Source organism: Parasteatoda tepidariorum, chromosome 6 (genome assembly GCF_043381705.1).
Source record: "Parasteatoda tepidariorum isolate YZ-2023 chromosome 6, CAS_Ptep_4.0, whole genome shotgun sequence".
In the NCBI taxonomy this organism is placed as follows: domain Eukaryota; kingdom Metazoa; phylum Arthropoda; class Arachnida; order Araneae; family Theridiidae; genus Parasteatoda; species Parasteatoda tepidariorum.
The window spans coordinates 21,464,595-21,477,590 of record NC_092209.1 but is presented as its reverse complement, the minus strand read 5'-3'; the positions used below and the strand labels follow the sequence as shown (position 1 = coordinate 21,477,590).

The 12,996-nt window shown below is 30.2% G+C and overlaps 1 protein-coding gene across 2 annotated transcripts in view; it reads right to left on the bottom strand.

The window, feature by feature from the left end:
• LOC107454609 (genetic suppressor element 1) overlaps positions 1–12,996 on the bottom strand; it is a 125,519-nt gene that overhangs the window by 16,419 nt on the left and 96,104 nt on the right. The window contains exons 3-8 of one of the 2 annotated variants that reach the window (XM_043049975.2): positions 12,381–12,586; positions 8,912–9,063; positions 7,086–7,286; positions 5,454–5,636; positions 3,676–3,941; positions 1,949–2,172 (exon numbers count right to left, since the gene is read on the bottom strand). In XM_043049975.2, coding sequence (XP_042905909.1) covers positions 1,949–2,172; positions 3,676–3,941; positions 5,454–5,636; positions 7,086–7,286; positions 8,912–9,063; positions 12,381–12,586 — 1,232 coding nt within the window. The remainder of the gene's footprint in view (positions 1–1,948; positions 2,173–3,675; positions 3,942–5,453; positions 5,637–7,085; positions 7,287–8,911; positions 9,064–12,380; positions 12,587–12,996) is intronic. The other variant, XM_043049976.2, reaches the window with a different exon arrangement.

Genomic DNA, 12,996 nt, shown 5'->3' with positions numbered 1-12,996 from the left:
AAAATACTTTAATTTACCTTTGCTAGATATAAATGGCCCATTAAAGGGTTAAACATAAAAGTTACGTTAAACAAACCATAACTACAAACAGAAATTTTGAAAAAACATTAGAACTTCAGAACGGAATAATCAGGTAATCATTAACAGAACAGTTAAAACAATAATTAAACCTTAAGAACAAAATAATTAAATAAACAACAACGGAACTACTTGCAAAATATATGTCTATAATAAAACATTTGAAAAAAAATTTCATTATTTGCAACTCTAAAAAGTTTAGTTTTTAAATTTCTAACGAAATAGTTAGAACCATAAAACAGTATAGTTAGATAAATAACAATACTACTACAATACAATACTACAATATAGGGGAATCGTACTATAAATAACAATAACACTAATAGTTATATTAAACAAACCGGAACTACTAATAGAGATTCAAACAAAATATTAGAACTTCAGAACAAAGTAGTTAGATAATCATCAGCAAAACTGTTAATACAGTAGTTAAATCTTAAGAATACCGTAGTTAAATAAGCAGAAACAAAGCTACTAACAAAATGTATCGGTATATTTCGTGTCAAATAACAAAACACTTGAAAGAAAAATTTCATCATTCATAGCAAATATTTAAGAAGTTTAGTTTCTAAATTTGTAACAGAATAATTAGAGTTTAGGAACAGAATTATGTGATAATAAAAACAAAACTACAGAATAGTTACAACTTTAAAACTTTGTAGTAAGGTAAACCAGAACAAAACTTCGAATAAAAATTTTGAAAAAAGTACTTAATTAGATAACTACAGAATTCCTATTAGAATATTTAAAACTTTAGTACAAAACATTAAGGTATACAGCTAAGGAACTTCTAAAACTTGTTAAAACTTGAGAACAGTCAGGTAAACTACAACCGAAGTATAAACAGAATAATTACTTAAACAATAAGAGAACTACTTATTAAATAATTTGAGCTTAAGAACAAAATAGTTAGGTGTACCACAACGAAGCTATGAATAGAATATTCAGATAGAGTTTGTGGAATTGTTAACAGTAAAATAAGACAAAACATATTATTATCAATTGCATTTTAACTACGATGTTGATCAACTACCCTTTTGCAACATCGAATCCTCAGCCTTGAAATTAGAAACTAATCCTAAAAACAAGGGCAGTCCATGATTCTGGGCTTTTTGAGGAGAAACTTCCATAGAGAAGAAAACTGATAAAATAGTTAGCCCAATATACAATGGACGATATATAATCAAGATCCATATACCACTAAAAAGATTTTTCATGAGCATTGTGGTCAGTGTCAGCCAAGAGCAGTATACGAAATGACCAGCCATTCCTGGGATCGAACCTGGGTCGTCTTTTTAGCAAGTAAGAGCTCTATCCTCTGAGAGATTATAAGCATGATTTGTCCTTATTACATAACTTTTTAACATAAATTAGAAAATTTTACTAAAATAACATAAATTAGAATATATATATGTATATAATTGTAAAAAAAGTATGAAAACGATGAAGAACTATTTTAAAAGTGAGTAAAACTTTCCAATTTATGTTAAGAAGTTATGTAATAAGGACAAATCATGCTGATAATCTCTCAGATAGCTTGCTTGCTAAAAAGCAAGTATATATGCTAAAGCAAATAAATATACTAAGTTTCCCTTTTCATCATATGCTGCTCTTAAAACAAATAAAATTTAAAGCTATCTTTTAAATTTCATTAGTTGTTACTGATAAATCACTTTCCTCATCAGCTGACAAATAATGAAATATCCTTTCATTTCAATTTTAATTTCATTTTTCACATAACTCTATTCTTCACTTCTAAGCTCTATCCTGATTTACCAAAATAATAAGAAACTTCTGATACTTGTTTCTGAAAGTGAATCAGTAACAGCAAAAATTTTGTATATCTATGTTGGTACATTTGAACACTTACAGGTGGTCGTAGAGCTGGCTGTTTCAGAATATGTCCGCCATCTTGATTCATTTCTTTGGGATACTGATTCGCAGGTTGCTGCCATGGCATCCATAACTCTGCCTCCTTTTTTGGAGGTTCTGTACCAGGTTGAACGACGAGGTTGAGGGGAGTCGAATTTACTATTGTTGCAGATGGAGTTGTATGATTTGAAGTCGAGTGAATTGCGGGTGGATTTCTTACACCTGAATTAAGATATTTCGGAGATTAAAATCAAAGAAAATAAAATTAATATAGATAATGAATCGTTAACGAAAAAAAATCGTGAAATAAATGCATTTTATGATTTTTTAAAAGGGGTTTAATAGGAATGCGTTTTTCATTACCTCCGAATATACTCGAAAAGTTGTCTAAGGGGCCGTTCACAAATTGTGAGGACATTCAAATCGAGAGCAGAGGAAAATGAAGGAAACGAGAGGGGGGGGGGGTTCAGTTAAAGACATTTAAAATCAGCATGTTTAATATTTTATATAAATATATATGAAACCATTTCTAGTACTTGTTGGATTTATTGATTTTTTCCAGATGGTACAACTTAAATATAAATTAAATATATTTGTATTTAAGTTGCTAAAAATTAAGTAAATTTAGTAGCAGATTATTCAGGTCTTTAAGCGTCTGTGTTGCATTTTTGGAACACATGTTTCTTTTTCAAAATGTTAAGGACTGGTAGCTAATTCTTTCTTTCTAAGAATTTATATTAGAAAAAAACTGAATATTAATATGTGCTAAAATATATTAATAATATGAAAGTCTATATTTGGTTCTAAAATCATGTAGTTGTTATGATTTTTAATCAAATCAGTAACTAATAGTAGAAAATTTCCATTTAATTTACATGCAAATCTGCTACCATTTTTTTCTTAATGCACTTTCCTCTTAGCTACAAAATAAGCCCCGCAGGTAAACAGTTAAACACTAAATCTCCTATTATCTAAAAATGTTTTTGCTACATCTAGCATGTCGTTATTTTAGAGCTTTCACAATTAAAATTCCCCATCATTTCTATGCAATGTTTGCTAAAATGTTCATCACTTTGATTACCCCACGTGACACTGCATTTCAGTGAAATCAAGCTTATTATAGAATATTTCGTAGCTAATAAATTATGCTTTAAATTCAATAATAATTTGAAATAAAGTTTCATGCTTTAAAGGAAGAGAGAACTAGGCCTATCTAAAATTCGACTTAAGCATTTTCTTCCATAAAAACCTAACTTTAATTCACTTACATAACCTAACTTTTACATAAGCATAACTTTAATTTCACTTAGAAAATTTAAAAAAAAATATTTCATTTGAAGGTTATAAAAAAATCTAAAAAAAGAGATTTATAAAATTGCTGCGTAACATTATAGTTTAATTGCGTAACGCTATCCAACCAATTCGTGCAGATTCTCCTTTTTTCATTGTTGGGAAAAATATTTTTTAATATTCAATTAATGTTGCAAATGTATTTGATTTTTAAAACGAAATATAGCTTTTTTTTTCTTCTCACAAACCTAAAGTCTGAAATGAAAAAAAAATCTCTGAATGAAATTGTCGACAAAAAATCTTTATCATAAATTAAACATCTAAAATATTTCTAAAAAAATCTATTAGCATAATGTATTTTTTGTCATTCGCTTTTCATAATCTTAGTTTAAAAAAAAAAGAACTAGTAGTTCGTAAATTCAACTAATCTCTCACTTGGTGATTCAGTTCTTTTCGAAGATGAGGAACCGTAATGGGAGTTATGTAATCCTTTTTTATGATCAGAATGTTCCTCTTTATCTCTGTAAGGTTTCTCTCTTTCTCGCTTTTCTTTTTCTCTATGTTCTCTCTCCTTGTGCTCTCTTTCTCTTGTCTCTTTATCTTTCTGTTCTTTTTCTCTTTGTCGTTCCTGTTCTTTATTTCGTGACTGATCTAACTCTATTTCTTTTTCCCTCATTCGCCTTTCTTCTTCTTGTTTTAACCTAAAAGAAATTTCGTAATGATTTAAATTTTTTTAACTAGTCAAGTTCGTTTAGTTTTTTTTTTTTTTTTTGATCCCGTTAAGATTATGCATGGGATGAAACGAAAAAATTTGTTACGATTTAATGAGCTTTTCTTTTATTCCACAATTTACCTTGATACTACTAATTAGCTTGCGAAATATTTTTTTTACACTGTATAAAAGTTTATATCTTTAAAACAGATGATACGATTCAGACTATTATTATAAACTTTAATTCTAAATACATAATTTAATAATGCATGTTTAATAGCAGTTATTCACGTATACTAAAAATTCTGCACATTCAGGAAGTATTCATATGCATTATTTTTAATTATAGTAAATGTTTAACCATTATATTGAACCTCTTCATGACCGGTGTACGAAAATAAAATATACTAAGTCTCGTATCGAAAAGGTTAACCAATGTATTACCAATATTGGTTATTAAATGTGACCAATAATCAATATATAATGTTATTTTTCTGATAGTAGACGGATATATGCTTATGAAAATTGTGCATAAATTCCCTACACAATTAAAAATAAGTGCTATTATGAATAATCAAGGTTATTTATTTAATATAAGATGGTATTCTTACTTAAGTAAATAGCACTAAGCAATAATCTTCTAAGTATGACGCAAGGGTAAATTTATAGGGGGCATTCTAAAGTCTGCATTTAGCATCTTAATTATCAAATGGCTTTTATTAATCTTAATTATTATTGTTATGAAAATGGTGTCTAAGTATAGTATAGTGGCTATGATGGAAACTGAGAATTTACGTTTCTTTTTCTAACACAGTAAAACGTAGGGGAAAAATGAAATACAATACTAAACAATATGTATAAACTTATTCATTTAACGCAAAAGACACCAGGCGCAGATTAATGCTAAGAGAAAAATACTTAAAATACGCATTTTTTAGAACGTTACAATATTTGCTAAATTTACATTAAAAAATACGATATTTATTTGAATTGCTTGGGTTTTTTTACGCGCTGATGTGATGAAATGATCTTAGAAAGAAAGAGAAAATAATTATCAGAAAATAACTTGATTTTCGATGTTGAATATTACGATGTTATATGGTCGTGCAGTAACTATATATATTTTTTTCAAATTTCATTCATAATTTTGTCATCTTTGGGATGCATAAAACAAAAAAAAAAAATGCACGTATGGTTTAATTTACTTTTTTTTCTACCATTTTTGAGATAGAAATGATACAGCTCCAGCTTATTAAGAGATTGCGCTGTAAGTGGTTTCCTATTGCTGAGCTAGCCACTTTACTATACATATATACAAACTGTTTCCCTTACTACAGCAGTAGCCTTTCGACAATGAAGAGGATGAATACTGACTTTATTGGGATCCTTACATCTTTTGACATACTTTAATTATATTAATTATATTTAATTTAATCATATTTAATTTAATTTCATTTAATTAAATTAATTTAATTATATTAATAATAGCAACTTAAATTACCTCTCATGATTGAGAATACTGTTATTAGCTGAGCCTAGAGATAATGATTGAGCAATGAGATCTGCTGCATATCGGTTGTTAGGGTAGAACGCTGTTGGGGGAGCCATCATACCTGGTTGTGGGTAGGGCATCACGGGAGGTCGGAGCAAGCTGTACCTTTCCAGATACAATGGGTCATCAAACCTAAAAATACCATTAAATTCCAATTGAATTTTTATGTCGTCAAACATAGATAAACTAATTCAAATAATGTGGATATACATTATATATATTATATAATGTATATCCACATTATTTGATATTCATTACCGGCTGTGAACATAGCAAAGAAAAAGACTACTTATTGTTGTAAAAATATTAAAATTAAAGAATGAAATAATTAATTTTATGAATTTATCCTTGGCGTATGCGTTTGCTGAAAATGAATAAAATAAGTTGAATCATGATTTTCAAAGCAAGATCTGTTTTAAGCGTAGAGAATAATTATTCTCCTTGAAATTAATTATTTAGAATTTTTCTTCTTGAATTTCATGATTTAGAATTTTTCTTCTTGAATTTAATTATTTTGTTTTGAATTGAAAATCCAGCTGAGAAATAATTATTTAATTTTTTATATGCGATTATAATTTTCATAATTAAATTATTTATTGCTGAAAAAAAATTTTTCAAAAATTTTTGCTGGTTTTTTATTCCCATACTACAATTTATCATATAAACAACAGAAATATTAAATAAATTACCAATTATTGATTGGATACAAATATAATTTTCGGAACCCTGTAATCTTTCGGAACCCCTGTAATAATTCCACGGAACTTTAAGCTACCGCCTAATAACCTGGGGGAATCGCTAATCTAGATATAATGTAATGTTTCTAAGAATATTATTTTTTGTCTAGTATTGCATCCATGAATAGAGAGTTTTGAGAACATTTTTTGCTAAGAATGAAACATTCTTTTCAGATACAGTATTTTCAATTCTTTCTTTCTTTTTTATACTTAGTATTTCCATAATCTTTTTTTTTAAAGTTTCTTTAAAATTTAGCAGCTTAAGCAACAGGAAGAACTAGTCTACGATATTCTGTGTTAAAAAACCGGGATGGCTTAAGGCGGCAGGGATTACCAAACTTTTAGGCTTTTTTTTCTGATTTTAAATGCGTGTAGATAAAGTTTCAATTTGTTTGGTTTTTAATGTCGTATTAGAGCTATGCACTAATAAGTTTATGACAACAGCTAGGAATTTATCCATAATTATGCCGAAATCAATACTGGACCATACACACACCACACTACAACAATTCAGATCGGTGGACAAATGAGGTGCTAATCAACCAATCATCGCACTATTGCTCCTCAACCATACAACCATGAAGTTTTCTTCGTTTATGCATTAATTTTGAATAATATTTTTTTTGTAATGGAAATTCCAGCAAAAATTCACTCTTATCGGAAAAAATTTTAAACTAGTAATAAAATCTGGCTCATCAGATCGTTTTATTTATAAGAGTAATGCCAGGAAATATTATTTTCAAGATGCAATACTTGAAAATAATGACATTTTCTAAAGACGTGAATACTTTTGGATAAAAAAAATTTAATTATTCCTTATGAAATAATTGGAGATAGATCCTACCTGTATGCCGGATGAGAGAGATGTGGCGGAGGTAGAAATGCTGGAGTGTAGGGATAAGATACAGCTGGGTGTGGATCAAAGAGAGACATGTGGTGTGGGAGTGTATTGCGTGATTCTTCTGTTCCTCGATATGGTTGAAATCCCCTAGAGGACGTCAAAGAGTCGTCTGGTCGAGGCAGAGGAGCGATTGTCGCATGTGGTCTAAAATAAAACGAATTTTATTATAAAGTTTTTTTTTTAAAAAAAGTAGACAAAGTTTTACTTTACATGGTTAAAAACAGTACTTCATCTTCTTTTCAAGCAATTTTCGCTCAAAAATAAAGCTGCCCATACGGATTGCACCGTAATTGCCATTCTTATAAACTGTTAGAATATTTATTAAAATCCACTCACAGAAAATTAGGTAATTTATGGTAAAAGACAAGGCAGCTCATATTGATTGTTCCATAATGACCACTCATAGTGTTAGAATCCTCGTCAAAATTGACATAAGAAACCTTTAAGTTTAAGAAACTCTTACTGTGGCTCCTAATCAATATAAATGATTTTGTTTTTAAGTAGGTTTTAAAAATATGCATTACTATACTGCAATCTTTGTAGTTCCTGAAAAACGCTGATTGTGATTTTTTTTTCTGTAATATTTCAAGAGAAGAAACGTGAATATTTTTTTACTAATATTCCTGTTATAATTATACAACAATGCTTGTGAAAATTGTAACCCAATGATAGAATTATGCAAATTAAACCAAGCTTACATAAAATGTAAAGTGAGTTTAAGACATGCAAATGATTAGAATAACCGAACGATTGCGCATATTTTTTTGTATTATTATCAGTAATATATGGAATAAATTTTATTAATTCCTGTCAATTTCTTCATTTCGTTGCAATTTTCATAAACATTTGTTTAAAAGTCGTGGTGGCTCAGGGAATAGAGCGTTAGCTTTTCAATGACGTAAGCTGGGTTCGATTCCCAGCAATGGCTGGTAGATACGAATTCCGCCCCCGGCTTGCACCGACCGCAGTGCTGATATAAAACTATCCTCAGTGGTGGACAGATCATGGGTGGGAGTCTCTTTGCCGTCAGGGTTTTCTTGGTTATTCTCCATGTGATGAAAAGGAGGGTTAGTTCAAACCAGGAGTCCTCCTCGAAGGCAAATTTCTCCCAATACTTGATCCTGGAGTTCCCTTGTCTTCAGGATTAGGTTCAAAATTACAAGAAATTTCAAAATTACTAGGAATTTCAAAATTATAAGGATTAGGTTCAAAATTATACAGAGTTGAACATTGGTAGTCATAAACTTGAAATTGGGTCTGCTGTTCAACGACTATTATAAAATTAAATTAAATGAAATAAAACATCAGTGTAGGATATTCTGGTTGATAGAGCGTTGGACTCATGTTCGTGAGAGAGGGAGTTCGTATCCAACCGGCCAAAAAATGCCCGTGGTATTAAATTACGACTACACATTAAATCTGTCGGGGCCGCAAAGTCCTTCAAGTTCCCATACCAAGTCAATACATCTGGACGCACTAATTCAGAAGTTCCCTAGATTACTGGATTGGGTTCACAATTACAAAACTACGGAGTTGAACATTGGTAGTCATAAACACAAAATTGGGCAGTTCAACGACGGTTATAAAATAAAATTAAAGAAAACATTAATATAGGATTGTGATATCAAGTAATGAAAGAACTGACGTTTTTTGTGGGTTAATCTGTTACTTTGGAACAGCTTTTTTACGTAGATTTACTAACGGAACAATCCGTTATTCAAATAGTTATCTCTTAATGAAAAAGTACTTTAAAATAGTTTAATTCATACCTGACTTGGGATGAGGTAGATGATAAACCTTTGTTTGCTGCGTCTTCCCATTTATCAGAATGAGCGTTTCTAGGGCCACTTTTTGAGGAATCTAGTTTCACCCCCATCGAATCTTGTACGTGTCCATTACTTAAGCCGCTTGAATTGACCTGCTAAAAAATTACGAAGGATCACATATTGTTAGTTACAATATTATATACCAAGAACAAAGTGAATGGAGGAATTAACCTTTGCGTAGTGATCAATATTTTGTTACGTTCTTTATTTTTATGAAAAATATACACAATAGAAGAATAAAAATATACCAAATGTTTCAAAATTTGAAAAAAAAAATCAATTTGTTGAAAACAAGCGGAGATAAAATGCACAATTTTCTGTGCTGTGCTTAGAAACTTTGTTCGCACCAAATTTAAAAGTAGTCACAACGATCGTCTACAGATGGCACTAATTAAGTGAGAAAATCTCTAAAGCAATGTCTACAAAATGCAAACTGTCATTTGAAGCAGCAATCTGATGATGACATTAATTGATACTAGTGAAAATATTTCAGAAAGAAAGGTTTGATATGAAGTAGAAAACATTACAAAATAGTTTTTTTTTTAAATCAAAAATGCCATCTTCTGTTGAAGTTTATAAAATAATATTGAAATTTTGCAAAAGGAAATGCTTAAGCTAGTAGAATACAGCAAATTGCACATTTCTAATTTTTCTTTAAATTCTTTCTCATATCATTCAGTACTTTCAAACATCCAGAGCTGTTTTAATGTCAACAACTGGCACTAATTTAACGTAAGCAATCTTTTGTTAAAATTTTCTGGCACATTTGAAGTTCAGAAAATCTTTTACTTATTTATTTTGAAAACTATAAATGGTACTAGAGTAGAGGTGGCTCAGTGGATAGAGCCCTTGCTTTCCAATGAGATCGAGCGAGGTACGAATCCCAGCGATGGCTGGTCAATATGAATTCTGCCCCCGGTTCGCACCGACTACAGTGCTGACTTAAAATATTCTCAGTGGTAAACGGATCATAGGCTAACCGCGGGATATTTTCGTGGATTTCCACTATATGTAACGCAATTTTTTGTTAGTTCCATCAAAAGTGCTCCACGAAGGCACATTTCTTCTAATAGTAGATCTAGGATCTCCCTTGCCTTCTTGATTGGGTTCATAATTTCAAGGCTACGGTGTTGAACTTTAATAGTTGTAAACCTAGAAATGGGTCGACTGTTCAACGACGGTTATGAAATAAAATATAAATGGTACTAAAATTAAAAACTATGCAGTTTTTCATGGTAGTTTTGATAAAAGAAATGAAACGCTTATAAACTGTGCGAATAATTTAGGATTTCACAATGAAAAAGAGTTAAGTAACAAAATTTTACTGAAGCAAAAATAATAAAGAAAGGGTTATGAGTTGTTACCAATTCCGTTTTTTTGGAAAAAATGAAACTTTAGAAAACTTTAAAAAAAATTTTTTTTTAGGATTCGAATTAAATTAGAAATAAGTTATTTTCACCATTTTACAAAATAATCACTTACAGAAATGATAAAAATAGATCTCAAAGAAAAACTTTTTTTTACTCCCGAAATAAAAACAGGGAAACGATAAAACCACGATAAAAAAAACTGCTTTATTATCAAATAAACTAATATTAGAAAAGAGAAAAGCTTATAAATCGCTTACGTTGCGATTTTTTTTTATTCCTGATGATTCTTATGTAAAATATTCTCATGTATCTGAATATCTCCCCCGGTTCCCCAATGACCCCTCTTCCTTTACTGGGGACACACCTATATAATGTTAAGAAGCACTCGTACGATTGCATATCCTGCGAAATCCTGAATTTCCTGCGAAATGCTTAGGATTTCTCCGAGGTGGTAAATGATTGTTTTAAAGATTAAATTTCTTCTGCGGAGTTAGAGAGGTGAAAAGTTGTAGTAAATATTGAAACTTAGGTGGGATTATAGTATCCTTAAATTTGAATAGCGAAAAACAATTTCTTTCTTAAATTACTATTTCTTATTTTCAAAGTATTTAAACTTATAGGTCATTTTTCCACTTCCATACACCTTCAAGTGATAAAAGTGTTTAGCACCAATTTTGCCTAAAATCAGGGAAAGGGGTAGAATTCACGAGAAAGTTTGGAAGATTTGATAGCTGTTTAAATTTTCCCCTCGCCCGCTTTTGGACAAAATAGTGAGCCAGTTTTTTTATTGAAGGTTATCTGAGGATAAAAAGCTGTGCTGGAAACTTAAAAAAAAAAAATTAGTTGAACAAAAGTTGAAAACGATTCAAAAAATTTCAAAAAAAGCAAAATTAATTATTAAGAATTTTTTTATATTAATTTTTTGCATAATTATTTATTTTTTATAATTTAAGAGGAAAAATGCCTCATAAGCCAGTCTCTTTGCTGGAACTGTTTATTTCTTCAACCACTTACATGGAGATTAGCGGTAAAATGACCCTTTTTCCTTACTTTGGTTTCGAATTCTCTACCATAAAATAAATCATGTCATATATACATGTTTTAAAAATATGCATTACTATACTGCAATCTTTGTAGTTCCTGAAAAACGCTGATTGTGTTTTTTTTTTCTGTAATATTTCAAGAGAAGAAACGTGAATATTTTTTTACTAATATTCCTGTTATAATTATACAACAATGCTTGTGAAAATTGCAACCCAATGATAGAATTATGCAAATTAAACCAAACTTACATAAAATGTAAAGTGAGTTTAAGACATGCAAATGATTAGAATAACCGAACGATTGCGCATATTTTTTTGTATTATTATCAGTAATATATGGAATAAATTTTATTAATTCCTGTCAATTTCTTCATTTCGTTGCAATTTTCATAAACATTAGTTTAAAAGTCGTGGTGGCTCAGGGAATAGAGCGTTAGCTTTTCGATGACGCAAGCTGGGTTCGATTCCCAGCAATGGCTGGTAGATACGAATTCCGCCCCCGGCTTGCACCGACCGCAGTGCTGACATAAAACGATCCTCAGTGGTGGACAGATCATGGGTGGGAGTCTCTTTGCCGTCAGGGTTTTCTTGGTTATTCTCCATGTGATGAAAAGGAGGGTTAGTTCAAACCAGAAGTCCTCCTCGAAGGCAAATTTCTCCCAATACTTGATCCAGGAGTTCCCTTGTCTTCAGGATTAGGTTCAAAATTACAAGAAATTTCAAAATTACTAGGAATTTCAAAATTATAAGGATTAGGTTCAAAATTATACAGAGTTGAACATTGGTAGTCATAAACTTGAAATTGGGTCTGCTGTTAAACGACTATTATAAAATTAAATTAAATAAAACATCANCGATGGTTTCCATTTTGAATTAATAAGTGATGTGTAGAAAATTAGTCATAGAATATACAAAGCACCTATATATATATATATATAGAGAGAGAGAGAGAGAGAGAGTACAAGAATTATAAATTCTGTCAGAGGAATGAAACCACACCTTTCGACTTTCAGATGTGTGAGTAGCCACTGGTCTGCTGGGTGCGATTGTAACTACAGGTGGGGATGATGATGCATATGAGACTTGGTGATTTGTAAGGAACATAGGTGGTGGCGGTGGATTTGGAACGTTTCGCTTAGGCGTTAAGGATCCTTGACTGAGAACAGGGGATGAAACTGGTGAAATCTGGGTTAAGTCTTTTTCTCCTGAAAAAAGAAGTAATAACATTAAAAATTAAAAAAAAAAGAGTAATGCGTTGTTATTTATGTTTTCTCATACGTTATGAAAATTTCTTTTATTAATGCTATAAAAATTCATCTGCAGTGGAATTAGGTCATTGTTAACTTTCTGAATTAAAATTCATTTTATGAAAGGAAGATAAAATTAAAATATTCCACTTTTTATTTTAATGTTTATTTTTTGCATGATTGTTTTTAATATTTAACTTCATTAACTAAAAAAATAAGCAGTTTAAATGCGCATTTAATATCAGCTACCACCTATACCAGATTTTACTTATTCATTAATTTATTAAATTATAAATAAATGTAAATAAGTGAAATTATAAATAAACGGTAGCTATCATTTATTCGAATGTGCATTTCTACGGCTTATT